Below are 26,833 nucleotides of genomic sequence, written 5' to 3' on the forward strand. Positions count from 1 at the left end.
ACGTCCCAGCATGATTGTGGCCCACACAGACACAGGGACATAAACACAGAAAAGGGGCCTTGTCAGACCAAGGTGAGTGACAATGGCAGCATTCACAATATCTGGAACATGGTGGCTACTAGCTCAATGGAAGGGGATGCAGAACAGAGGGTTCTGGCCTGTGCACCAACCCACAAGATCCTGGTCATTGTTGGGGCCAGCAGGTCATGCTGTACCAGGAAATCCAGCACTACCAGGGCACCATCAGGCTTGAAGTGCCCTTGCGTCACAGCCAGGATTGCAAATACTGTATCCCCTGGCCTTGCCACCCCGCAGCTGTACTTGCTCTATGATGGCAAGGTCAAATTGCACGTGGCTCTCTCTGAGTCTGGGGACAATGCCCGAGGGCATCTCCAAGTGAAGGACAATTGGCCCTCTGGCTCCAGTAGACTATGTTCTCAATGGGCTGATAACCCCAAGAGGTAGAGAGAAAAGCACAGTTTGCCAATCCCAGGTCCCAGAGTTGCCCCACCAGAACAATTTGGGTCTACCTTTATCCCCATCCTCTCCGGGGCTCTTATCACAGGACCCCAACAAGGAGCGCCCATACGTGGTTGGCAGTAGTAAAGTACAGCCAGTCTGGAAAACTGACTTTTTTATAGAGGTAAGCATATGCTTGTCCTATGACTCAGCAATTCCATTCTTAGATATTTACCCCAAACAAATGCAAATGTGTCAACAAAAGGACTTGTTATATGTATATTCATAGCAGTTGTATTCATAGTAGCCAAAAACTGATAATAACCCAAACATCCAACAAAGGGAGAATGGATAAATTATGCCTATTCACATAATGGAATACAACTCAGCAATGAAAAGGGACAAAATGCTGATATAAACAACATGAATGAATCTCACAAACATGTTGAGTGGAAAAAGTAAGGCACAGAGTAGTTCAGACTATGAATCTACTTATGTGGAGTTCTTAATCAGATGGAACACGTGGTGACAGCAGTCAACAGGGTGGAGGTGGGAAGTGTATTATTCACTGTAAAGAACTTTCTGGAATAATGAAAAGTTTATTTTGATTAGAGTGCTAGTCACACCGGGTGTATACTTAAGTAAACAAGCTGTAGAGTGAAAAATCTGAGCATTTTCTCATGTAAATTGTACAAAAAGTTGAAAAAAGACCACCAGAGGAAACTTCAAGAAGAAGGAAGGAAATAAGAGTAGAAATAGATGAAATGCAGGGAAAGGCAGCTTAATAAAATCAAAAGAAGAATCTTGGAAACAAAAAGAAGAAAGGTAGACCTCTGGCAAGACTGATCAATTAAACAAGATAAAAGGTGCAAATAAACCAAATCCAAAATTAGGGGAATTTACTACAGATGCAACATGGCTTTTAAAATAATGGAAGTATATCTGAATATCTAGATTGCATTCCTAGAAAAATGTAAAATGCCAAAACTGTTCCATGAAGAAACAAATTTGTTGACTGAAGCAAAAAGTAATGTTTCCCTTTTCCCCACCATCAGGTGTGATCTACCAAACTCCCAGGAACAGTTAATTGTTATCTTACAAAAGTTGTTCTAGATATTAGAAAAGGAACAGAAGATGGCTATTTTATGAGGCCTGTATAATCTTGATTCCTGAAACAGTACAAGAAGAGAAAAATTTCAAGCCCATTTCACTTATACCTGTAGATATAAAAATCCTTAATAAAAGCTAAATGAATCCAATAGTACATGTTTTGATCAAATAGTTTATCCCAGGAATGCAAATTGAATCAACATCAAGAAAGCTATATACGTAGTTCTCTACATTAATAGACCAAAAGTAAATAAACACGTCATAATCTCAACCACAGAAAAAGCATGTGATAAGGTTCAAGAATCCCTTAATTTATACTTATATAAATCAATGAATCAAAGTACATGAGGAGGAAAGAAATAACTTCTTTACAGCAGAATGTCAATAATTACAGAACAATGATAGAGTTAGAAAGTTTATGGCTATGAAAACAAGTGGTTACATTAGTGAATTACACTTTCATAAAGGAACAGTGTATATTTACATAGATGAAAGTATCTCCAATAAGATATATGGTACTTAATTCCAAAGAGAAAAATAGTATCTTTATAATAGAGAAACCCGGCAGACACCATCTTAATAAAGGGAACAAAGTGAACATTATCAGTTTTAAAACCATGAGCCATCTGCCAGGGTGAAATGAGGAGACAACACATCCAAGCTGCACAACCTGAATCTAACTGTGAAGAAACATAAGACAAAATCAAACTGAGGAACATTCCACAAAATTCCTGGCTTGTAATCTTTAAAAGTGTCAAGGTCATGAAGATCAAGGAAAGTATGAAGAACTAACTGTTGCAGACTGAAGGAGACATGTCATCTGAACATTCAAATGTCACCTCCCTAATGAGGCCTGCCCTGACTACCTCATTTGAAATTCCAAACCGTCCCCTGCCACACTCCCTATGCCCCCTTCCTTGCCTTACTTTTCTCCATAACAACTCTCATCTTAACTTCTACCATACTATATATTTTCTTGCTTTTCTATATTGTCTCCTTCACTAGAATGAAAGCCCCGCAAGGGAAGGGATTTTTTTGTCTACCTCTTCACTACTATGTCTCCAATGCCTAGACCAGGGTTTGACCAGACCTTGGCAGCTTGAATAAGTACACACACCACAACTGTTTGAATCACTCTTATCCTCAAGACTCCTTTTTTTTTTTTAAAAAAAAAAAAAAAAAAAAAAAAGCTAATATGTAAAGAATTCCTAAAAATCCATAAGAACAACAGCCCAATAAAAAATGGATAAAGGACACAAATTCCCAGAAAAGAACTGCAAATACCTTTAAATCTATGAAAAGATTGTTCAAGCTCATTCACAGTAAGAGAAATGAAAAATTATAATTACACCAGACTGGCAAACATCCAAAAGCACTCATGCTGGAAGCAATGAGAGATGGCACAACAATTGCCCCCCGACCCTCTCCCTCCCTCTCCTTTCCTCGATTACTCTCACTGATCCATTTGAAGACAATCAATTCTTCAGAAAAGAACTTGGCCACACACACATGGCTTCGATTGTTGCCTCTGATGGTCTCCAAATCCATGTCTCCAGCCCAGACTTCCCTCTACCCCCTGAATTTCAGACCTAGTCCCCAACTGTTCACCCAACGGACACATACCTTGGATGCCTAACAGGCATCTCAAATGTAACATATCTAACAACAAACTCCTGATCTTGCCTCATTCCTGCTCTGAATGGGGTGTTTCCCATGTCAGCTGATGACGACTCCATCTTTCCAGCTGTTCAGGCTAAAAACTTGGGGGTCATCCAAACCTCCTGTTTATTTTTCATGCCCTAATTCTGATCTCCTGCTGTCTTTACCTTTAGAAGCAATCCAAGATCTAATCCCTCCTCACCACTTCCACTTTTACAACCTTGATCTGATCCTCTTTCATCACTTCCTGGACTCTTGCAGTAGCCTTTTACACTGGGTTTTCTGCTTCCACCTTTCCTCTTACAGTTTGTTCTCTCCCCACACAGAGAAGCCAGGTTGTTTATTCTAAAATATAATTTATATAATGTGATTCCCCTGCTTAAAATTCTTTCACTGCTCCCCATGGATCTTAGGATAGAAACCAAACATCTCGGCCTGGCTTACAATGCCCTATTTGACATGGCCTCAGATCTCATCTCGCACCATTCTCTCTTCCTCACTGCTCTCTAGCTACAAAGGTTTCCACGCTCTTCCTTAAACATGCCAAGAACTCCCAACCTCAAGGCTTTGCACCAGATGTCCCCTCTGTCTGGAATGCTTTTCCCCACATTACATGTGGCTTGCTTCCTCACTTTTCACATGCCTCCTTCTCTGAGAGGCATTCCCTGACTATTTTGTGTGAGGTATTGTGATAAGTCCCTCTGAGGTGAGTAACAAGGGAAAGATCCGACGGAAGAAAGGCCTTGATTATTGCAAGGGCAGTCTCCTTGCCATCTTTGCTGTGTTCCCAGTGCTCTGCACTGAGGCATTCAATAAATCTTTTTCAAAGGAACAAATTTGGAGGTCGTTGACAGGACATGAGATACAGAATTTGGGATAAGGTGATAAAGGCATTTTGTGTTAAATACCTTAACTCAAACATCACCTTCTCAGCAAGGCCTTCCTTGACCACACTATCTGTCCCCACAGATTTCCTTCCCCTTACCTTGTTCCATTTTCCTCCATAGCATTTAGCAGTTATATATACAATGTACATTGTGAATATAGAATATATACAATATGTGAAGTATAAGATTTATTGTATACAGATGTAAATTATTTACATATTGATACTAGCTATCATGTTATAAACTATGTAGTATTTATATGCACATTTTATTATATATAATTATAGTCGCATATATGTTATAACATTTTATTTATGTGTTATATTTATGGTCTGTCTCCCTCGCTAGAATGTCAGCTCGGTGAAGGCAAGGAAGAATCCCTAGTGCCCGGCCCACAACTTGAGCTCCATAAATGTCAAATGAATGAGCCTTGGCCTTCCCATCTGGAGGATGGATGTGCCTTTCCATCTGGAGGTGCCCCGGAGTTCCGCTCCCTTTTCCCATCCCCCAGAGCACCGCTCCTGGAATTCTACAGCCCAGGTTGATATTTTCCCATACCCTGGCCGCTGATGCCCACCACGTGCACGGGGCACTGGCTAAATTGGACTACCACCCCCAGCATGCCTCGCGCTTTCGGGAAGGACCACAATCCGTAGGGGTGTCTGGATCTGACACTGGTCGTCGACGGCACGGGAGCAGAGCGGGCACCCCTCTAGCTAAGCGTTTGTGGTACGGCCTAAACCGGGTCCCTCCAAGTCCCCGCGCTTCCGAGCTCCGCGCAAACTCTGGCTCTTCTTGTGCGACGGAGGTGGTTTGCTCTTCCGTTGCCCCGTGGCTTCGGCTCATCTCCAGCAGGAAGGCGAGGCTTCCGCCCGGCGCAGGGGGTGAGCTGGAGCACGGTGCCCTCAAGCCCCTGTATAGAATTGGAGGGAGGGGGCTCAGTTTCAGAGATCCTCCAATGGGCATATTTGGAGGCTCTGGGCCCGGAGTGGCTTTTAAGGGTGGCTATTTTTGAGGAACCCTTAGGAAACGGCGTTCGGGGACTCCAGGGTGGGATGTGGGAGCCCGTGTTAGGGAGTATCCCTTGGAGGCAGAGTTTATGTACTCCTTGGAGGTAGGGTTTAGGGGGATGTTTGGGGAGAGAGACCCTTAGAGTCCATGTATGAATACTCTGTCCATGGGGCAGGATTTGGGGTGCTTCCCAAGGGGAGAGGCGGAGTTTGAGGTTCCTGAAGTCAATGCGGAATTTTAGGAGGCTTGTTTCGTGACGGTGGGAACGTTCAGGACCGACGTGGCATTATGAAGGTATCTGTGGCCTTTGTGACCTCTAGTCCAATGATGCGGTGTCCCGGCACTTGGGTACTCGGGGCAGGGAGACCGGACACGTCGGGGCCCGCAAGTTGTTAGGGAGAGGAGCCCCCAGCCCAGGCTGTGGAAGGGACGCCAGAGCCCAGAGTGCTAGGCGCTTCCCGAGGGGCACTGGGTGCCACCGGGCCTTCGTTGGTCGCGGCTTTATTCATTATTCATGAAGAGGTGGGGTTGTGAGGAAGCCCATTTTGGTCTCTTTCGAACCTGGTCCACTGGAAGTATCGGCTTGTGAATTATTCACGAGGGGGCGGGTCAGCTCGCTGAAGGGGCGTTTTACAGTCTGTCGGGCAAACTAGACCTCATTGATTAATCGTAAAGGTGAGTAGCACCCGAGTTTTCTGTGGCTTTTCTAGGGGCGTTATGCATAATTCATGAGGGGCGTAGCTTTCACAGCATCTGTATCGTAGGCTCTTAGTTTTCTCTTACAGGTTCCAGGATTTAAACCTTGCGTCTAGCGAAGGGACAAACCCTCGTTCGTGGTTCATTTCTTATGGCCCAGTAATCCCAGATTATCAATAAAGGCTCTAGATTCAAATCGCATCGATCCTTACTAGCCGTGTGACCTTTGGCAAATCTTTCTGTGAGCCTGAAAAATGGGTATGGGCATAACGATCAGATTAGTTTACACTCATTTAGCGCTTTATTAGCCCATTTAATCCCTACAAGAATCCTAGGAGGTAGATTATTATTATCCTATTTTATAGATGAGGAAACTGGGACACCAACAAGGTAAGTAATTTCTTCTAAAGTTACTCCCAGTGAGTGGCTGAGCCAGGATTCATACACAGCCAGCCTAGTTCCAGAGTCTGTAGTCTTAATCAAATGCCATAACCCCCCCCCCATTTAATAGTACTACTATTGATGTTAGTCATAGAACACTATGTGCTAGGCATGATTCTAAGCCCTTTCTACATATTTACTCATTTAAAATCCATCACAAGGTAGGTTACTATTGTTCTCATTTTATGGGTGGGGAAACGGTGGCCCAGAGAAGTGAAGTGTCTGGCCCCAGGTCACAGAGCTAGTCACCGAAAGGTGGAAATGATTTTTGTTAGAGTTTAATAACTCTAAAGAGGTCACCTTTGAGCCAAGACCGAAGGACAAGAAGGAACTGATTTCCTGCTCTGCGTTCCTGAGATCAGTGGCACAATGCATGGAAAGGAAACACCACTGTAGCCACCATGTCTGTGAATGAGATATATTATTATTCAACAGAAATGTATTTGGTGCTTATTTTGTGTCTAGGTTTTATCTCTGGTGACCTGGTAGTCTGTCCTACCCATTTAATGGACGTTGGTGCCCTTCTGGGAGGGTGTTTCAAGGCATTATTTTTTAAATAATGCCCCAACTTGGCGGGGGTGGGGCTTCTCTAGTAGCTGAGTATACCCTCTCCCACAACTAATTTTATATTAATATAAATATATTTACATAATACCTTTATATTAATATATATTTTAAAATTTAACTGACTTGTGCCAGCACTGCTTTGAGGTCATTCCATAATTCATATTCTCTGAGTTTGTATATGTGCTGCCGAAGTGAGCACCATATTCTCTGATTTTGATAACACATTACCTTTATAAGCAGATGGGTTCTATCGCTATCCCCATTTTACAGTCATGGAAACTGAGGCACCAGCCAAAGGCAAGTAGTGTGTCTGGATTTGATTGAACCAAGGTACCCCTGGTTCACGTGCAATTAGTCAGAGGTGAAGAGGAGGCAGCTACACTTCCTCTGGGTTTCCCCTGTGGCTCTACAGCTTGGTCTTTTATTACTCATGAACAGGAAGCCGTGGCCATGTTGCCATGGCTGGAGTACCCTAATCCCTACTTGGTAGGCAGCGCTGTCCATCCAGTCTCGTGCATAATTCATGATAACTGGGTGGGACCTTTCTTGACTTCCCTGAGTTTCCAGGTTGAGCTGCTGCAGCATCCGTTATTCATGAACTGGGGAAGTGTGTTTTCCCTGCAGTAGCCCTATTTCGCGGCTTACAGCAATAGGCGGGCCTGCCTTGTGTTCCAGCCCACGAGGCCTCATGCATTATTCATAATGTGGCCTTGGTCTCCTTGGCTTCCGGGCTGCTGCAAGACCATTTATTATTCATAAGCAGTGGGGCGTGGCTTCGTTTTTTAGCCTGGCTTTCTGGTTGTCAGGTATTAGTCAACCAACCACCTGGCCTCATGCATAATTCATAATCAGGAAGTGTGGCTCGAAGTCCTTTATTGGTTTCCATGGCAGCTTGGTTGCAACAATGTATTATTCATTTTCCTCTGTTTTACCTGTTTTCTTAGCTAGTGCCATAATGGCCACCAGGAGGCGCTATTCCTCTTCTAATGAGTCACGGATGGGCAGAGACCGTCATTCATGATTCATGATGGGCGCGGTCTGCTTGCATCCGGGTTCCTGGGGGTGGGGCCCAAGGTTTTGTTCCGGCCTCAGGCTCAACGGCCGCCATCTTGTGTCGGCGGTGGAGGTGAAGGAGGTGGCAGGGACGAGCACAACTACTACCGCCGGGGGAGGATAAGGCGGCGGAGGCGGCGGCGACTCTAGGCGGCCCAAGCAGCGGGGAGGAGGAGGAGGAGAAAGAGGAGGGTGGCTTGGCTTCGGCTCCTAGAGGAGTTGGCGGCGGCGCGACCCGGGGAACCGGCATTGGTAACAGAACGGCCTCTCTCAGCGCCTTGGCAGGGGTTTCGGGATGCTTTGGAGGGGACAGGGCCGGCGCTGGGCCAGGCTGATGTCGGGGCGGGCTGTGGTGACTCGGATGCTGGGGTTCGGTGGGGAGGGGGAGCAGTTCTTGGGGCGGGGCCGTCATTTCCCATCCGGGACTAGCCCAGTTCTTTGGGCTCGGGAATCTGACCTTGGAGTCAGACCCCCAAGATGTGTTTTTAAAGACCCAGATCCGGTATCTCTAGTCAGGAACTGACCTGGTCCCGAACCTTGCATTGCAGATCAGAACTACCTCCTATCGCCAACAGAACCTTATAGTGATCGGCATTCCTGGCCGAAGCTTCCTACCGATGTATGCCATTAAAAACCTTCCTCAGTGTCTCCCTTCAGACTTTCCTAGTCCCTCTGTATTTGCCCTAGCACCTTCCAAGAGGGGCCGGACACCTGGGGAGGGTTCATGTGGCTTTCATTTCTGAGAGTCTTCTTTAGCATCTTCCTTCAGACCGCCCCCCCCCCCCCACACACACACAAATACACAGGCATAGTCTGCCTCCGAAGCATCCCGGGGGACTAGACCCTGTGAAAGGAAGGCTATTTAGGTCTGGCCTCCACGTCAGAGACCCCTCCTCTATATCTCAGGTTTCAGAGCCCCCCCACCCCCCGCGTTTACCTTTAGAGATTCTTTTTAATTTTTAGAATCTATCCTTAGAGGCTGTCTCTATTGTAAGGGAATGCCCTCTTTTTCATGGTCTTTGTAGTCTTTTTAAGGAACTACCCCTTGCAGACCTCAGCATCTCCCCCATCAGACACCTAACCCCCAGTATCTTTCCTCAGCCTCCCAGGGGAACAGGCACCAGAGAGGAACTGTTTGAACACATAATCCTCTTTGGGAGATCCCCCTGCCATCTTCTGCCCTTGACTCTGTTGGCTCTAGCCTCTCTTAAACCCCACCCTTCACTCAGCCTTCAATAGCCAACCAGGTTTCCAGCTTCTCAAATCCCTTGTTCTCACATCAGGCTTCAGAATCTGCCCTCAGCCTTTCAAGGTCCATTGCATCTTTATTCAGAGGCTTTTAGTTTCATAGGACACCCAACATCATTGTCAGATGTCCCTTGACTGCATCAGAGCCTGCTCAGCATTTACTTTCAGAGCCTCCATAGGATCCCACATAACTGGTCAGAGAAACCCAACCCCACTTGGGGATCTAGCCGGTATCAGCTTACTGAATTTCTTAGGGCCAGAAATGTCTGGACTCAGCCTCTCCTTTCCAAACTCCCTCAGAGACTCTGCGGTCCCTAGCCTGTACCAATGAGCTCAACATAAGGCCTTGTGCTCCAGTAAAATCCCTCCCCAACCCCACCTTGACCTCAGCATCCACCCTTATAGCCTCCTGGGACTGTGGCATTGATGTCAGAGACACCTCTCCCCTTGCAAGTTCCTGTTTTTTGATCAAAGATTTCCCTCTGCCCCCAGAGACCCCCAGGATCCCAGAATCCTCCTGATGGAGAACACCCCTTTCCCTAGATGCCAGCATCTTTCTGCATCCTCCTTGGGCCCCAGAATCCCCCATCCATTCCCTGTGCAGCTTCCACAAGGTCTAGCAACTCTCCTCCTACCTACTTGGAGCCTCTGAGGGCCTCCAGTGTAATTTCCCACCCTTCGCTAAAGGATCCTTTTTCAAAGACCCTTTAGAAAGATTTTTAAAGTTCCTTTCCAAAGATTTAAAGTTTATCAATCTTGCCTGGCCCCACCTGCCCCTCCGGGGGCTTCTAACATCCCCTTTTTCACCTCCTCCCTTTGAGCCTCCCTGGGCTCAGACAACCGCCTCCTGACTCCTCTCTTTTATGTTCCCAGGGACTTCTCAATTAATCCCTTCCAGAAGTTTTGACAGGCCCCAGCATCCTGTGCCCTAGCTTCTCCACCCCATAACCTGACCCTGTGCCTGACCCCTCTCAAACCTTCTCTGGTTTGAGTGGTAGAGAATGCTCTGGCTTCAGAATCACCAGTTTGGAGACCTCAGGCAAGTTTGGAAACTGTGAACCCCAGCTCAGCTTTGCTGAAAAGTTGATAGTATATGTACCCTATTTGGGGCCTGATCATACATTAAGGGAGAAAGGGCATTGATTTTGTGCCGGAGGTGGGGCATCTTTAGCTCCTCTGTGGTTTCTACCTCAGACCCCCTCTGCTTGCCTTGAGACTGGCCCATTCCAAACTTCTGCAATTAAAATCTACTCTCAAACAACCAACCAAAACCTGCTTAGACCCCTTGCTGCCAACACTAGAAAAGGTACAGATGTTTAAAGATTTCTCTGGCCCTGGATCATCTCTGATTTAGGGAGCAGGGAGATGGTGTGGCCTAAACAAGCAAACCAATGACAAGGTAAGGAGATAAGCAGTGGAGGCCACTGCAGGTGCCCAGAGAGGAGCTTGCTTATGTTCTCTAATTGCTGAGTTCTGACCACAGACCTTGACTTTTTAAATCTTCCCAGCTGCCCATTGAGGATAGTTCCATTTCTCCCTGCTTTTGGAGAAAATGGGGCTCAGAGGAAATGAGATCCCTACCCAGGTCAGAGAGTCAGTAAATGGGGAAATATGATTTGCCTTTGTCTCCCAAGTCCTTTCCTACCTAGGTTGGTTCTTAGCATTCCTAGTAATTCAGCTGGCTGACTTGGACCCTAGCCAGCCTCCTGAGTCCTCCTCCTTCACCCCTCATCCCTTAGCCCTGTGCGCTGGACCTTGAGCTAGGCCCTAACTATTCCCCCAGGAGGCATTTGGAAACAGTCCTGCGCCAGCTGCATGACTGGTGCTCCCTAGGCCTTTGTCTTCTTATTTCTGACATGGACGTAAAATTATCTGGTCCGTGGGCATTGTTAGGATTAAATAAAGTCCTTTACTCTGTGACTGACAGGGAGTAAGCCCTCAGTAGATGGAGGGAACTCCTATTATCTTGTCTAGTGCTAGAATATGATAAATACCAAGATGGAATTTTAGGTACACTGGTGTACTTGGTGTGATTGGGTGTCGGAAAGGGCTCAGGGTAGAAAAGAGGCCTAAAGGAGCATTGGAGGTGAGGGGGAATGATTCTGGTTCCTGTCGTCTAGCATTTGGATCCAGTCACCCCACCCCCAGCAGGCTGTATTGTTCTGTCTCTGGGACCTAGTGTGTGACCCTCAGCAAGTTAACTTGCCCTCCTTAGCTCACGATTTCCAATTTGTCTGGCAAGGATGCTCAACCCTGCCTTGCAGGGTCAGGACCATTGAGGAGATGACACCTGATCACACCGGGAGGCAGCCTGGACTTCAGGTTTAGCAAATCCTATTCTGGGCCCAGCTTGGTCACTCTTTATTTGTGGGAACCTCGCTCAAGTCACCACATGTCCCTAAGTGATTTTTTTCCCCTTCAGTATGTGTTGGGGGATGTCATTGATAGTAGTCGCAACCCCATGGAGGTGCCTTGAGGACAGAGTGAGGCAAGGCTCATAAAATGCTTAGTATGATTTCTGGTCCAGGGAGGATTCCCAATAAACACGCACTTACCAGTATTGTTAACCTGCTTAAGGGACTCCAGGTGCAGACAAGGCTTGGAAAGTGTGTTTTCTCTACTTGCCACCTCTTAACTGGCCTGGGTGTTTTCCCCTCCCAGAGCTGGGGTGGGAGGGAGGGGAAGGGGTCGAGCTTTGTAAAACTCCCGATCCCCTCTGGGGACTGGGTTCTCTGCCATCATGCCACCCTGATGGATGTCCTGGCCGCGTTTCCCTCCTGCACCCCTGTGGCAGGGGTTAGGGAGAGGAGAATAGCTGCTCGTTATTGTTCACCTGCTCTGTGCCAGGCTCTATGGTCTGTGTTCTATCTCATCACTTCAACAACTCCACGGGGTAGGTAAGTGGTATTATCGCCCCGATTTTATAGCCGAGGGAACTGAGCCCATAGGGGTTAAATGAGATCTGTTAAGGAGTGGCAGGCTGACCTGAATCTCTATTCCTCCTCTGACTTCCCCACAAGTACATTCTTCTTGTCACTCCTTTCACCCTACAGGATTGGCGTCTCTCCCTCATTATGCTGGGCTGGGGAGAAAGGCGAATGGCCTAGTGGTCAGCAGCATGGATTGCAAGCCAGACCACCTGGGTTCAGATCTTAGCTCTGACAGCTCTGTGACCTTGGGCAAGTCACCTCACCTCTCTGTACCTGTCTCCTCTTCTGTAAAATGGGGATACTAGCCCTTAAGTCTTCCCTTCCCCCCATAGTCGCCACTAACCAACAGAAACACTCACATGCCCCTGGCTCACCTCAGACCCTCTTTTTTTCCCTCCAGATGTCCAGCTCGCCGCTGTCCAAGAAACGTCGCGTGTCCGGGCCTGATCCAAAGCCGGGTTCTAACTGTTCCCCCGCCCAGTCTGTGTTGTCCGAAGTGCCCTCGGTGCCAACTAACGTGAGTGTCTTCTTCCTGGAGACTGGCAGACAGGGTGGTGGGGATGGTGGGTGAGAATATCTTTTGTATCACTGTTCATCCGTTCACACCCTAAACTTGCGTGTCTCCCTGAACCTGTTCTTCTCCTTCATCTCTAGGGAATGGCGAAGAACGGCAGTGAAGCAGACATAGATGAGGGCCTTTACTCTCGGCAGCTGTAAGTGGGGCTGAGATGAGGCAGAGAGGTGGGAGGGGGGCTCTGAGAGTATGTGGTCAGGAGGGCCAGGCCCTGACCCCACATGCCCCCTAACCTGGCAGGTACGTGTTGGGCCATGAGGCAATGAAGCGGCTCCAGACATCCAGCGTACTGGTATCAGGCCTGCGGGGCCTGGGCGTGGAGATTGCCAAAAACATCATCCTTGGTGGGGTCAAGGCTGTCACCCTACATGACCAGGGCACTGCCCAATGGGCTGACCTCTCTTCCCAGGTACCTCTTCCTGGTCCCCTTCTCTCCTGCCCAGGCACCAGCCCCCCCCACCCCCCCACCCTGGGCTCCATAGCCACTTCACTTCGTCCCCTACTCCCCTTTGCAGTTCTACCTGCGGGAGGAGGACATTGGTAAAAACCGGGCAGAGGTCTCCCAGCCCCGTCTTGCTGAGCTCAACAGCTACGTGCCTGTCAGCGCCTACACTGGGCCCCTTGTCGAGGACTTCCTTAGTGGCTTCCAGGTACCTCAAGCATGGCCCAGCCTCCTGCCCAATTCTCTCAGAGCCCATCTCTGGTGTTTTCATTTATTCATTATTTAATGGGCTGGCCCGAGTGCTAGGTTTCATGCCGGGGTTGCAGCTAGGGGTTGTAGGCAGGATTTAGACCCTGGACTTGCCTTTTCAGAGGGGGAAGGTATGAATAGACAGACAGTACAGCATAGGGGTTATAAGCATAGACTGGAGCCAGACTGCCTTTGCATAAGTCTCTGCTTCTACTAGTATGATCTCAGGCAGGTCACTTTATCACCTGTGCTTTATTCCTGTTTGTAGACTTGGGAGTAGCAGTAATACTGACCTCGTAGAGTCTTTGGGAGGGTTGAGGATTTAGAATAGCAGCTGGCACATGATAAGTGCCATCTGGTGGTTAAATAAAAACTCTGGGCTGGAAAGAGGAACTGTGGGAACTGAGATTGTACCATGGGGTGTCTCAGCAGCCAGGGCACTGCCACCAAACCCTGGGATAGGGCTAGGAGTTCACCTGAGTGAGGAAGGGCAGGCATTCAGACAGAGCACAAAGTCCTAGAGGTCTTGGCTGAGCAAGTGTTTTTTCTCGAGAATTGGGAGCAAGTGGGTGTGGTAGGAGTGAGCTCAGACTTTGGCTGGGGACAGTTTTACCTCTTCTGTGTCTCACAGGGCACGGCAGAGTTGTGGGCAGGTGGCAGTGGGTGTTGGCAAATGAATGAGTCAGATATTCTCCAGACTATGTCTCCCCAGCTGCATCTTTACCGTGCCTGCCTACCTTGCCTGCTGTGTGGTCTAGGATCTAGGGATTTCTAGGGATTTAATTTCTCTTCACTGAGTTTCACTGATTCTGAGACTGATATACAGTAGATACTGTGTGTGAAGGAGCTGAACCAGCAAACTCTCTGAACCCTCACACCAGCCTTCCTCCATTATTTTCACCCTGAGCCTCCATCTCTCCGCCTCTCCACAGGTGGTGGTCCTCACCAACACCCCCCTGGAGGACCAACTTCGGGTGGGTGAGTTCTGTCACAGCCGTGGCATCAAGCTGGTGGTGGCAGACACACGGGGCCTATTTGGGTGAGTGCCTCTACCCTTTTCTTGCTGATCTGTGCCAGGCCCAGGCCAAGACCCCTAAGCTTTTACTGCCCTCAGCCTCCCCTCAGCCACCCGGGTTTCGGATTCTGTGTGTTCACTTCTCCATGTGGCGTGAGCGCTGTCAGAGTCCCAGCAGGGATGGGCTGAATTTGCTCAGCAAGTATTCACTGCATCTTGAGGGACACATGGGGTCTCCATGTGTGTGGATCTAGGGTATCAGCTCCTGTTGCTTCCTCTATAGGCAACTCTTCTGTGATTTTGGAGAAGAAATGATCCTCACTGATTCCAATGGAGAGCAGCCACTCAGTGCTATGGTTTCTATGGTCACCAAGGTGAGGAGACCAGCCTTGAGTCCTGGCAGGCAGATGGGCAGCAACAGGCCTTCCTGTCTGCTCTTGGTACCCTGAGCTTGCCTCTGAGACTCTCTCCTCTTTTAACCAGGACAACCCCGGTGTGGTTACCTGCCTGGATGAGGCCCGACATGGGTTTGAGAATGGCGACTTTGTCTCCTTTTCAGAAGTACAGGGCATGGTTGAACTCAATGGAAGTCAACCCATGGAGATCAAAGTTCTGGGTGAGCTAGGGCCATGGGGTGGAGGTCGGGGGTGGGAATCAGGGAAGATATGAGGGTGTCCCTGGGCTCTGAGCAAGGGGAAACACACCCAGGGTGTCTGAGGTGAACCAGAATGAGTCCCTGGGGGGTCCAACCAGAGCCGACGGGCATGGAGGAGAGGTGCCATCTTGTGTCTGAGCTATCTCATCTGAGCTGTTCCTGAGGGGGAAAGGTCTCCAGTGTTTGAACAGGAGATCAGAGGATCCACTCATGTCAACCGACTTGGACAAGGAGCAGAGAATGTCTTCTAATGTAGACCTGGAGCCAGGGACACGGGTTCTCATGGGCTTGGAGCTGGGTCCGGGGCAGATAGGGGACAGTTTCTGATGTCCAAGTAGAACCTGAGGTGAAGAGAAGGTGGCTCCTGATGTCTGAGCTGGGTTGGGCATGTATTTTTCCTTTTCTTTTGAGTGTTGTGGGTTTTGGGGAAGGATGGGTAACCTGACAACTTCCCAATCTCCCCTAGGTCCTTACACCTTTAGCATCTGTGACACCTCTCACTTCTCTGACTATATCCGTGGCGGTATTGTCAGTCAGGTCAAAGTACCTAAGAAAATCAGCTTTGTGAGTATGGGGTATAGTGGGCTGTGGGGGTAGTTCTGGTGTTCTCCATTCCTCTCTTCTGGTTCTGATGCCCTGCCCCCCACAGAAATCTTTGCTGGCCTCCCTGGCAGAGCCCAACTTTGTGATGACAGACTTTGCCAAGTTTTCCCGCCCTGCGCAGCTGCACATTGGCTTCCAGGCCCTGCATCAGTTTTGTGCTCAGCACGGCCGGACCCCTCGGCCCCGCAATGAGGTGGGTTGGTGGGAGAGCCAGCTAGGGCAGATGACATTGGCACTGAAGGCCCACCATGCTTCTCTACCTGTCCACCCTCCCTCTCTCTCCCCACAATGACCTGACACTTACGCCTTTGGTTTCTTTTGCCCCACCAGGAGGATGCAACAGAGCTAGTGACCTTAGCCCAGACCGTGAATGCTCGAGCCCTGCCAGCAGTGCAGCAGGACAGTCTGGATGAGGACCTCATCCGGAAGCTGGCATATGTGGCTGCTGGGGATCTGGCACCCATAAATGCCTTCATTGGGGGCCTGGCTGCCCAGGAGGTCATGAAGGTCAGCATGGGTGGAGAAGAGTAGGGAGTGGGCCAGGCACCTCCCTGACTCCATCATTTGTTGTCTATCTATTAACCAGTGACTACTTTGCTTCTCTTTCCCAATCTCTAGGCCTGCTCTGGGAAGTTTATGCCCATCATGCAGTGGCTATACTTTGATGCTCTGGAGTGTCTCCCTGAGAACAAAGAGGCCCTCACAGAGGACAAGTGCCTCCCGGTATATGAGTGGGGCCCATGGTGAAGGCATCATTGGGGGCATTTCTGGCAAGTCCTGTCTCTGACCCAATTCCCTTCACATACCCTAGCGCCAGAACCGTTACGATGGGCAGGTGGCTGTATTTGGCTCAGACCTGCAAGAGAAGCTGGGCAAGCAGAAGTACTTCCTGGTAAGTGATCTTCTGGACTTCCTGCTCTCTTCACCTCCATTGACCACCTCCTCTGGGGTCTCCTACCTTTTCAGGGAGGGTCGTTTGGTTCTTGTCCCTCTGTTGCATCCCTTTTGCCATTTTCTTTATCTTGAGGGGAAGGTTATTGCATCCTGCTGTTTTTTCCCTCCTGGTGCCACCTCCCTCAGATGACTGGTTGGTTATAGCCCTGGGACTTGAGGATGTGGTACTAGATCTTCTTCCTAGCTCCTGCTTTCATCATGGGGAGTGAGGAGTGATGCTAATTTGCATCACCCTGACCAGCCTCTTAACCCTTCCTAGGTGGGTGCAGGAGCCATTGGCTGTGAGCTGCTCAAGAACTTTGCAATGATTGGACTGGGCTGTGGAGAAGGTGGAGAAATTGTCGTGACAGACATGGACACCATTGAGAAGTCAAATCTGAACCGACAGTTTCTCTTCCGGCCCTGGGATGTTACGGTGAGGGTGGGGGCTTTATCATCTCACTATCCTCCTGTTTTTCCTTCCCATTCTTTCTGGAAAGGAGTCCTTTCTGCTTTTTTCTTTCCTTTAGTTCTTTACCCTTGGTTTCTCTCTGTCACTCATTTGACAAACATTGAGTATCCTTCCATCGACTCTACTATTTTTCATCTCATTTTTTTTCTTTTTCCTTGACCTTTATCATTACTGCTGGGGGTCCCCCAAACCACCCCAAGCTCGATGATTCACTAGAAGGACTGACAGGACTCTACATATAGTTCACAACTATGATTTCTTCCAGCAAAGGATGCAGAGCAACATCAGCAAAGGGAAAAGGCACGTGGGGTGAAATCTGGGGGAGGCCAGGCACAAGTTTCCAAAGTTTCCTCTCCCAGTGGTGTCACATAGGACACGCTTTATTCCTCCCCAGTAGCCAGTTGCAACAACCTGCAAAATGTTGCCAACCAGGGAAGCTCATTAGAAACTCAGCACCCAGGCTTTTTAACTGTGGGCTGGTCATGTAGGCACCCTCTGCTCAGCATGTATCCAAATTCCAGACTCCCAGAAGGGAAGCAAGTATTCAGCACAAGCCACATTGTTTGCATAAGCAGTCTAGGCACAAAGAGCCATCTTCATCAGGTAAAGAATGGTGAGAACCTTCCCGAAATCCAAGTTCCCAGACACAAGCTAAGGGCCACTCTTGCAAGCAGGCCTTTCTTGCTCGGGACGTACTTTATGCCTACTAGGTTCATTCTTTGCACAGATGGGTGCTGGGTTATACAAGGATCAAGCTGAGAAACCTTCTGTAGGGGACAGTGTCATTCATAATATCCATGATAAGTGCTGTGTGCTGTGTAAAGAAAATAGCAAAAAGAAGATAAGAGAATTCGAGCAGGCCTGGGACATGGGTTTGCCCTTTTGATAACAGTGGTCAAGGAAGGGTCTGCAGAATTGGAAGGTGTAAGAGCATAGAGACCCCTCTTCGGAGAATAGTGCTCTGGGCCATGATCGGAGGTAGTAGCAGACGAATTAAAGGAAATGGGGCTAGCTCCTTTGACCCTCAGTGGAAGTGGGAGCTGGGCAACAGTTCTGAGTAGAGGAGGGACAGGACCCCAGTCTGGGCTTTGAGAGGGTGCTTCTGTCTGTATGCTAAAGTCCTGTTTTTGAGGGAATTGCTCTTACCTGAAAGAAAAATAGATGTTAGGAAGGCAAAAGGCCAGATGGCTGGCCTGTTATTTCCAGTTGGTATCTGGCCATTGCTTCCCTCTCCACTGAGCCCCTGCCACATCTGTCACAATCCTAGCCATGTGGCACTGTCACAGATTGTTTCCTGTTAAACCCCAGGGTGCCTCCTGAGGTTGGTTGGATGAATACACAAATAACTGAGTTCTGTTTCCTCATCCCCACCTTTGCTCCCACCCCCCCCACCAGAAGTTAAAGTCTGACACTGCTGCTGCAGCTGTGCACCAGATGAATCCACACATCCAGGTGACAAGCCACCAGAACCGTGTGGGCCCTGACACAGAGCGCATCTATGATGATGAGTTTTTCCAAAACTTGGACGGTGTGGCCAATGCCCTGGACAATGTGGATGCTCGTGAGTTTGGAGGCGGGTGAGGAGGTCAAGGACAAGGATTGTGTATGTGCGTGTGTGCGTGCGCATTCTTAGGGGTACCTATCTCCCTATCCTCTCCTGACATCCCAGGCATGTACATGGACCGCCGCTGCGTCTACTACCGTAAGCCGCTGCTAGAGTCAGGCACACTGGGCACCAAGGGCAACGTGCAGGTGGTGATCCCCTTCCTGACAGAGTCGTACAGCTCTAGCCAGGACCCGCCTGAGAAGTCCATCCCTATCTGCACGCTGAAGAACTTCCCCAATGCTATCGAGCACACTCTGCAGGTGATCACTTTGGGGGTTGAGGGAAGGGAGTGGGCACCCTGCCTCTTGGCCACTGGGCCCCTGGCCTTCAGGTATTGCAAACCTAAGCGCAAGATGGTGGTTTTTCTCCAAACCTTTCTCACCACTTCCCATCCAGCAGCCTTGATTTCTAGAATGGTTCATTTTTTTTTATTTACACTTCTGTTTTGGAAATTTTTCTGCATGTAGAGAAGTATAAACAGTAGTATGGTGAACACTCAAATACCACTCATCACCTAGATTTAACAGTTGTTCCTGTTTTGCCAGATGTTCTTAGATTTGTATATCTTTTTTGTGCGTCTGTGCTGAAATAAGTCATGGACATCACAGCACTTCACTCCCTAATACTTTAGTATGCTTCTTTGAAGGGAGGGATGTGTTCCAGATAACAGTCTTTCAGCCTTGGGCAGATATTTCTTTGTCATTTCTTTGTTGGGGAAGAGGGGGTCATACTGTGCATTGTAGGATGTTTAGCAGCATCCCTGGCTTCCAGCTACTAGATGCAAATAGCACCTCCCTTCAATCGTGACAACTAAGAATGTCTCCAGACATTGCCAAATGTCCCCTGGGGTTAGAATTGCTTCCCCTTGAGAACTGCCACTGCCTAACCAATAGACCACTTTCATGCTAAGCATAAACGGTAATTTCTTAACATCTTTTCCAGGTATTTGTCTCTAATTAATACTCAGTCCACAGTCCAGTTTCCTCAGCTGTTGCTCAAAATGGGTTCAACAGCTAGTTTTTCAGAATGATTGTGTGATGCATATGTAGAGAGAATACAGAACAGTACACATATCATCTGGCTGAGTTTTTACAAAGTGAACATAACGTAGGTAGGTACCCAGCTCTTGGGCCATTAATAAGAACCTAAGCACTACCCAAGGATAACCACCATGCTATCAGAATGATCCTAGTGCAGTGTTTGAGAACAAACCATTCAGAATGTTTAATAGGAGTATTGGGGTGGGAACAAAATGAGGAGGGAAAAAAACAGTTCCCTTTGTCACTTTCTCTTCCAACCCTGCAGTTCCAGAGTGGGTGTTTTATACTTGTGCACCCAGCACAGTCTCACTGGGCCATGTGTGACCATGATTCTTTTTCTGAAATGGGGATGACAGTAGTCTCTGCCTTATACAGGGCTATTGTGAATTACTTAGCATTTTCTGTGTATCCAGTGCCGTTTTAAATAAACTTTAAATATATACATACTTGCTGGTTGCTGCTTTGCAATCCCATGAGGGTCGATGTGACTGTTAACAGTATCTGTTTTAGGTGTTCCTGAAGTCACAAAACTAGATACTATGTAGCAGCCGGGATTTGAACTGAGACCTCTAACATCAGTATCTTTCAAGCTCTCTCACTAATGGCTACATTTACTGTCCTAGGAGTTCTCAGTTCTCTATGTAGAGATCATTTTTGATTTTGGCCTGAATTTTTTTTTTAATGGAGCCATAACCTCAAGTAAGGTACACAGATGTAAGAATTTTTTTTCACACATTCACTCACTAGTGTAACCACTGCCCAGATCAAGTTCATTGGTTTAAATTGAGTTGCCAGGGGTAGGGGAGTTGGGTAGGTTAGGAGCAGTGGTTAGGGGGCTTCCCTTCTCCCAGTAGCTGTGTTCTTCCTATTTGATTTATTTGCTGATGGTCTTTCTAATGTCTCTGGAAATCCACTTTGTCAGCCATCACCCCCATGTAATTTGTTTGCTCTGTCTGCAGTGGGCTCGGGATGAGTTTGAAGGCCTCTTCAAGCAGCCGGCAGAAAACGTCAACCAGTACCTCACGTAAATAATTAAATGCCCCCTTTTCACATCCCCTGCCTGCTAAGGCATCCTTTCTGCTTTCCTCTCCACTGTAACACCTAGCACCAGGCACACTTCAAATGAATCAGTGAAAGCTAGGGCCTCATACCACTGGGGGTCAGGACTAGCTTTCCATGGAGAAAGTGAGGTTGCCCTGGAGCCCACATCTGGGGCCATTGTGTAATCCTGCCCCTTTGACCCTTCCAATTCCTGATAGAGACCCCAAGTTTGTGGAGCGGACCCTGCGGCTGGCGGGCACCCAACCTCTGGAGGTACTGGAGGCCGTGCAGCGCAGCCTGGTGCTGCAGCGGCCACAGACCTGGGCTGACTGTGTGACCTGGGCCTGTCACCACTGGCACACCCAGTACTCTAACAACATCCGGCAGCTGCTGCACAACTTCCCTCCCGACCAGGTAACACCCACTTGCCAGGTCCATTTAGTGGAATCCAAAACAGGAACGTGCTGTGGGCACTCCATGTGTCTCCTTCCAGTCATTAGTCTAGCCGTGGTAGGTGCCCCAAGACATAGGGCTCTCAGAAAAATGATTAAGCCTGACTTGTTCTTCCCATCCCCTTTCCTTGGTACAAGAGATTTCCTTTCCCTTACTTGTGCTGTGGGCTGAGTCATACTGACTTCCAGGGCTGTAGGGATTATGGGATAGAAATTTTGGAGTTAAGAGCACAGGAATCAGTGTGGGTTCAAATCCCAGCTCCATTTGCACTTGGGTATCACATAACTTGTCTTTGTACCTCAGTTTCCTCATCAGTGAAGTAGAGATAATAGTTTCTATTTTGTGGGGATTTTTGTGAAGATTTATTGGTATTTACTAGTATTAAGTTTGTACAGCGCCTGGCAATCCATGAGAGTTTATTAAATGGTTGTGTGTCTTGCACAAAGCAGGTACCCAGGAATTGGTGGTAGTTTTCTCAGTGAGGTCCCTGCTTCGACCTGACATTGAAACTTCCACCTACAGAACACTATAGTCTGGGTCTTTCATGATTAACTCTGGCCCTCTGTGTGTGCCCAGCTATAGTGAGTCAGGGCCTGTTGGGGCCAAGATGAGGAGTTAGGATTGTTAGAGAGGCTGCCACCCTCGGGTCCTGCTCCTCAAAAATCTCTTCACTCCTTTAGCTCACGAGCTCAGGAGCTCCATTTTGGTCTGGGCCCAAACGCTGTCCACATCCACTCACCTTTGATGTTAGCAATGTAAGTCTCCTCCCTGGATTCTCCTAGGGTTGGTGAGTGGGTGGGAGGCTAAGGCTCCCCAGACGAGGGCTGATATGCTCCCCCTCTGGTCCTTCCCCGCCTTTTCCCAGCCTCTGCATCTGGACTACGTGATGGCTGCCGCTAACCTGTTTGCCCAAACCTATGGGCTGATGGGCTCTCAGGACCGAGCTGCGGTGGGCGCCCTCCTACAGGCTGTTCAGGTCCCCGAGTTCACCCCTAAGTCTGGCGTCAAGATCCACGTCTCTGACCAGGAGCTGCAGAGCGCCAATGCCTCTGTTGGTGAGGGTGTTTGGCCAGTTGGCCAGTAGTAACCACCCCACTTGACCCCTGCCCAGCTCAGCCTCGCCACCAGCATTCTGTTTCTGGCTCCTCTCTGTGACCTAGGCCTGAGGTGTCCCCTTCCTTTGAGAGACCCTTCCTCTGAAATGAAGAGGGTCAGTTTGAACAAATTCTCTCCCACTTTCTAGTCCTCAGGAGAACTGTTTCTCTTGCTCTGTGTTTATCTTCCTTGAAAGGAAAACTTTCCTGTTTCCTCTTGATCTGTTGTGGTGGAGGGGGAAAGATGATCTCCACCAGTGGTGTCTCCTTTGATATCTGCCTCCATCTTCCCATCCCCGTGTTCCTCCTCGTGCATCTTCACCCTAGTGTTGCCCTCCATATAGCTTGCTCTCCCTTTCAATATTCCCTCCCCTATAACCCTCTCCATATCCTCCTAGCTCCTCCATCTCCTTCCCCCAGTTCATGCTGTATTTCAGGGGTAGAGCCAAGTAGTAACTCTTTTAGACTTTGCAGGCCATATAGTGTCTACAGCTATCACCTCTGTAATTGAAGCACAAAAGCAGTAATACATAACATGTAAATGGACAAGTGTAGCTGCGTTCCCATAACATTTTGTTTATAAAAGAAGTCGTAGGCTGAATATAGTGCATGGGCCTTAGTTTGCTGACCAGTTGGTTGGTCTATATGTTTATCTACCTACTTTCCCTTCCATCTCTCCCTCCATAGGTAATGCATCTGTAGCTATGTAACTCCCTCTGCATTTCCCTTTCATTTCCCTCTTTCTCTCCATATATCTTTTCTCATCTTCCTTGTCATCTCTCCATCTTCTTTCCTAAATACCTACTTCCTCATGTTTTTCTTTGTATATTTCTTCTCAACTTTCCTTCACTTCCTTTTTTTCTATCCATTACTCTTTTCTCAAATATGTATACATATATAACAAGTAAAATATATATAAAATGTACCTAATGTATGTAAGGTGTTACATAAAATGTTTCTGTAATATCTCCCACCTGTCTCACCCTTTTATATGCCCTTTTCATTTTTTCTCTCTTCCCCTCCATGTTTCCTCTATATCCACTTCTGTATATTTCCCCCAACTTCTCCATATGTCATTTTTATTCTCCCTTCCCCTGTATCCTCCTCCATGTCTCCCCATCTCTCTATCATTATCCCCAAGATCTCCAGCTCTCTCCTCTGGATCTCTTTATCTTTACTTTCTCCTAATGTCATCATTTTGGTTTCATAGTGTCTTTAGAGATAACTCTTGATATATACACCTTCCCCCGCCCCCATTCCTTTGCCCTACCTCTTCCCCTTGCCCTTCCTCCCAGGATGGGCTTTCCTTTTCTAATCTTTTATCTACCTGAACACCTCTTGCCCCACCCCAGGCTCATGTTTTAGACCCTGGCCTAGGATTTAAAGGGCTGATGGTGTCCCTCTCTTCCTGCAGATGACAGCCGTCTAGAGGAGCTCAAGGCCACACTGCCTAGTCCAGAAAAGCTCCCTGGATTCAAGATGTACCCCATCGACTTTGAGAAGGTGCTGAGTGGGGACCCTGGGTAGGCAGGGTTGTGGGCTGGGCATGGATGGGCTAGGCAGAACAGATCTCTGGGGATCTGGAGGGACCCCCCAGGCCTTTGTGGGGATTGGATCATGGGTCTGCCACGTGGCCCTGAACAAATAGATGTTCCTAGCCATGCCTTTGTGATCTGAGAGAGCAGGTAATTGCAGTATCACCAGGGGCTAGGAATCCTCTTCCTTCTCTGAACCTCTTATTATCTCTCCCCACTCCCCCCATCCCCTTACTCATAAAAGGATGATGACAGCAACTTCCATATGGATTTCATTGTGGCTGCATCCAACCTTCGGGCAGAGAACTATGACATTCCCCCTGCAGACCGGCACAAGGTGAGGGGAATCTAGACCTGACGTTCCACCCCCTCCCAGGCTTGAGTTCCCCACATTTCATCCCTTTTGTAGACTTGGAGCCTCTTCCACCTGATTTTTCCTGTCTCACAGAGCAAGCTGATTGCAGGGAAGATCATCCCAGCCATAGCCACGAGCACAGCAGCTGTGGTTGGCCTTGTGTGTCTGGAGCTCTACAAGGTGGTGCAGGGGCACCGACGGCTTGACTCCTACAAGAATGGTTTCCTCAACTTAGCCCTACCCTTTTTCGGCTTCTCTGAACCCCTTGCTGCACCCCGTCACCAGGTGAGGGCCTGTATCAGGGAAGGTAGACTTGTGGGTGGAGTGTTAGAATTAATTGACTCTAGTTTGCTGCATAGGCTTTCACCAGCTGAGGGGTTCCATCAATGTATACCTACTCATTCTGTGATTCCTTGTTCACTTATTCACTCAAATATTTTGAGCACTTTCTATGTGCTGAGCACTGGTCTGATTCCGCCTCTGTAAGCCCTCAAAACAAATGGGATATTTGAATTGTGCCCTAGGAAATTATTAGTAACTATACAATAATAGTAACCAGTATATTTTTTAAATTATTTTTTAGGCGAGGCAATCCTTGATTGACCTCACAGATCACAAGGACCTTGTCAGCTTACAATCCCTTTTATTTTTTATATTTTTATGCCTACAACACCTGGTCTTCCTAGGTGGTCTCCCATCCAAGTACTAACCAGGCTCGACCCTGCTTAGCTTCCGAGATCAGATGGGATCGGGCTTGTTCAGGGTGGCATGGCCGTAGACAATAGTAACCAATATTTATTGTGTGCTTACTATGTTCTTTTACTTACTTCCTTTATTAATTTATTCAAATATTTATTGAGCACTTACTGTGTGCCAGGTACTCTTATAGGGGCTACAGTTATATTTATGAAATAAATGATTTTGGAACCCCCTGAAAAAGGGCAGGATAAGGAGGACTTGAGAGTACCTGGTACTGAGAGGATGGGTTTGGGATTTTTAAACATGGGATGGTTAGAAAAAGCCTTACTGAAAAGATGACATTTTAGTTCAGACTTGGAAGAGGGGAAGAAACAGGCCATACAGGCTTCTGTGGGAAGGACGTTTCAGGCAGAGACCAGTCTCTGCAAGGGTAGGAGTGTACCTGGCACGTTTGAGGAAGAAGATGCTTGTAGAATAGAGTAACAGGATGAGAAGGTAGGAGGTGAGATGTAGAGAATAGGACTGCAGTGATATAGGACCTTGTCAGTCATTGTAAGGTTTCAGTGCTTGCTTGGGGCCTGGCAGAAGCCACAAGAGAATTTTGGACAAAAGAGGCTTATGATCTCACTTTGCATGTCTGCATGAGTGGAGGGGGGAGAGTGATGGGGCTGGACCCTCTGGTGGCCCCCATCCCACTGGCCTGTTCTTGTCCTGCAGTACTATAACCAAGAGTGGACGTTGTGGGATCGCTTTGAGGTACAGGGGCTGCAGCCTAACGGTGAGGAGATGACCCTCAAACAGTTCCTTGATTACTTTAAGGTGAGGCCCCTTCCTCACTCTCACGCCACCTGGGGGCAGAGTGTGCAGGTAACTGGCCTGTCCATCCCCTTGACACTGCCATTCCCTCTTTCTCCTCCAGACAGAGCATAAATTGGAGATCACCATGCTGTCCCAGGGCGTGTCCATGCTTTACTCCTTTTTCATGCCAGCTGCCAAGCTCAAGGAACGATTGGATCAGCCGTGAGTGGGGTGGTGGGGAGTCTCAGCTTGCAGCTATCCCACTCCCGTTCACCAGCCTTCACCACCTTGGCCTCCACCCACCTGCCCTTCCTCTCTGCCTTCTGCCTCCCTGACCCTCTGCTCCCCTGCCCCCAGGATGACAGAGATCGTAAGCCGTGTGTCGAAGCGAAAGCTGGGCCGCCATGTGCGGGCGCTGGTGCTTGAGCTGTGCTGCAACGACGAGAGCGGCGAGGACGTCGAGGTCCCCTACGTACGATACACCATCCGCTGACCCCCAGCCTCTCCTGTAGACTGGCCCCAGGCCTCCTCTCCAAACCCCTTCCAGCCCAGGGCTCCCAGTTGACCTCTGGCAGTGGCCCAGCTAGCTAAGCCTGGTGTTCCCTCTTCATCCCCCTACTTGAACCCCTCTTGCCGCTGCTTCTTACCTTGTTCAGAACCTGAATCCTAATAAAGAGTTATTAACCCAGAAGTGGCATGCCCGGCTGGTTCCAGGGAAGAAAGGGACTTCCTGGAGCTGTATGGTTCATATGATAATCCAAAGGGCTCAGCCTCCTGGGCAGAGAAAATGTGGAAATGGCTACCTTCTTCCTCCTTTCTTCCCTGCGTAGGAAGAAGTGGAGGCACCGGTGAGGCCATAGAGAGCAGGTACCTGGGTCCAATTTATATGAGCTGGGTTTCAATTCCACCTTCTCCATTGCCTAACTCCCTGCCATGTTGATGTTGGGTCAGTGTGGCTTATATTCTTGGGGAAGATCTCTTTTCGCCTGGCTCGAAGCACTCAGATGCTGCACAAGCCTTTACCATCATGGTTCCCAGTGCCAGGAATGCCTATAATGCCCTTAGTTCAACTTCCCTGCTGCAGGAGATACCATAACAGCTCTGCTGGACTGAGGAATGCCAGTGCCTGTGCGTACTTAGTTTTAATGAAAATACTTGGCTGAGAGCATCTGTAGAGGAAAAGCCCCTTTCTCACCCCACCCTGCCCC

At 48.4% G+C, this 26,833-nt stretch overlaps 1 protein-coding gene and 1 non-coding gene across 4 annotated transcripts; one reads left to right on the forward strand and one right to left on the reverse strand.

Moving 5' to 3' along the window:
- Positions 1–4,849: 4,849 nt before the first annotated feature.
- UBA1 (ubiquitin like modifier activating enzyme 1) lies at positions 4,850–26,316 on the forward strand. Of its 3 annotated transcripts, XM_016127785.2 has the most exons (27): positions 7,929–8,135; positions 12,185–12,310; positions 12,462–12,578; positions 12,716–12,774; positions 12,876–13,044; positions 13,151–13,285; positions 14,259–14,365; positions 14,625–14,715; positions 14,825–14,957; positions 15,463–15,560; positions 15,646–15,792; positions 15,930–16,106; positions 16,218–16,322; positions 16,411–16,491; positions 16,813–16,968; positions 18,400–18,565; positions 18,674–18,870; positions 20,610–20,674; positions 20,910–21,105; positions 21,825–21,899; positions 22,010–22,199; positions 23,653–23,741; positions 24,018–24,110; positions 24,222–24,413; positions 25,545–25,646; positions 25,747–25,847; positions 25,983–26,316. In XM_016127785.2, the coding sequence occupies exons 3-27, from the start codon at positions 12,462–12,464 to the stop codon at positions 26,116–26,118; spliced, it is 3,177 nt and encodes a 1,058-aa protein (XP_015983271.1). In that variant the 5' UTR covers positions 7,929–8,135; positions 12,185–12,310; the 3' UTR covers positions 26,119–26,316. The 3 variants fall into 3 exon arrangements, with proteins under 3 accessions (XP_015983273.1, XP_015983271.1, XP_015983272.1); XM_016127787.2 differs by lacking the exons at positions 7,929–8,135; positions 12,185–12,310 and adding an exon at positions 4,850–4,999; XM_016127786.2 differs by lacking the exon at positions 12,185–12,310.
- On the reverse strand, positions 24,790–24,908 carry LOC118608066. The gene has a single exon (XR_004952908.1). It is a non-coding gene; the product is annotated as a 5S ribosomal RNA (ribosomal RNA).
- Positions 26,317–26,833: the final 517 nt, after the last annotated feature.

The sequence above is a fragment of the Rousettus aegyptiacus genome, unplaced genomic scaffold, assembly GCF_014176215.1.
Source record: "Rousettus aegyptiacus isolate mRouAeg1 unplaced genomic scaffold, mRouAeg1.p scaffold_m13_p_9, whole genome shotgun sequence".
Lineage (NCBI taxonomy): Eukaryota > Metazoa > Chordata > Mammalia > Chiroptera > Pteropodidae > Rousettus > Rousettus aegyptiacus.

Coding starts and splice junctions, on each gene's coding strand:
- UBA1 (XM_016127787.2), top strand. CDS start 12,462: ATGTCCAGCTCGCCGCTGTCCAAGAAACGTCGCGTGTCCGGGCCTGAT. Junction 13,045..13,150: donor GGGCTGACCTCTCTTCCCAG/GTACCTCTTCCT, acceptor TCCCCTTTGCAG/TTCTACCTGCGGGAGGAGGA. Junction 16,492..16,812: donor GCAAGCAGAAGTACTTCCTG/GTAAGTGATCTT, acceptor AACCCTTCCTAG/GTGGGTGCAGGAGCCATTGG.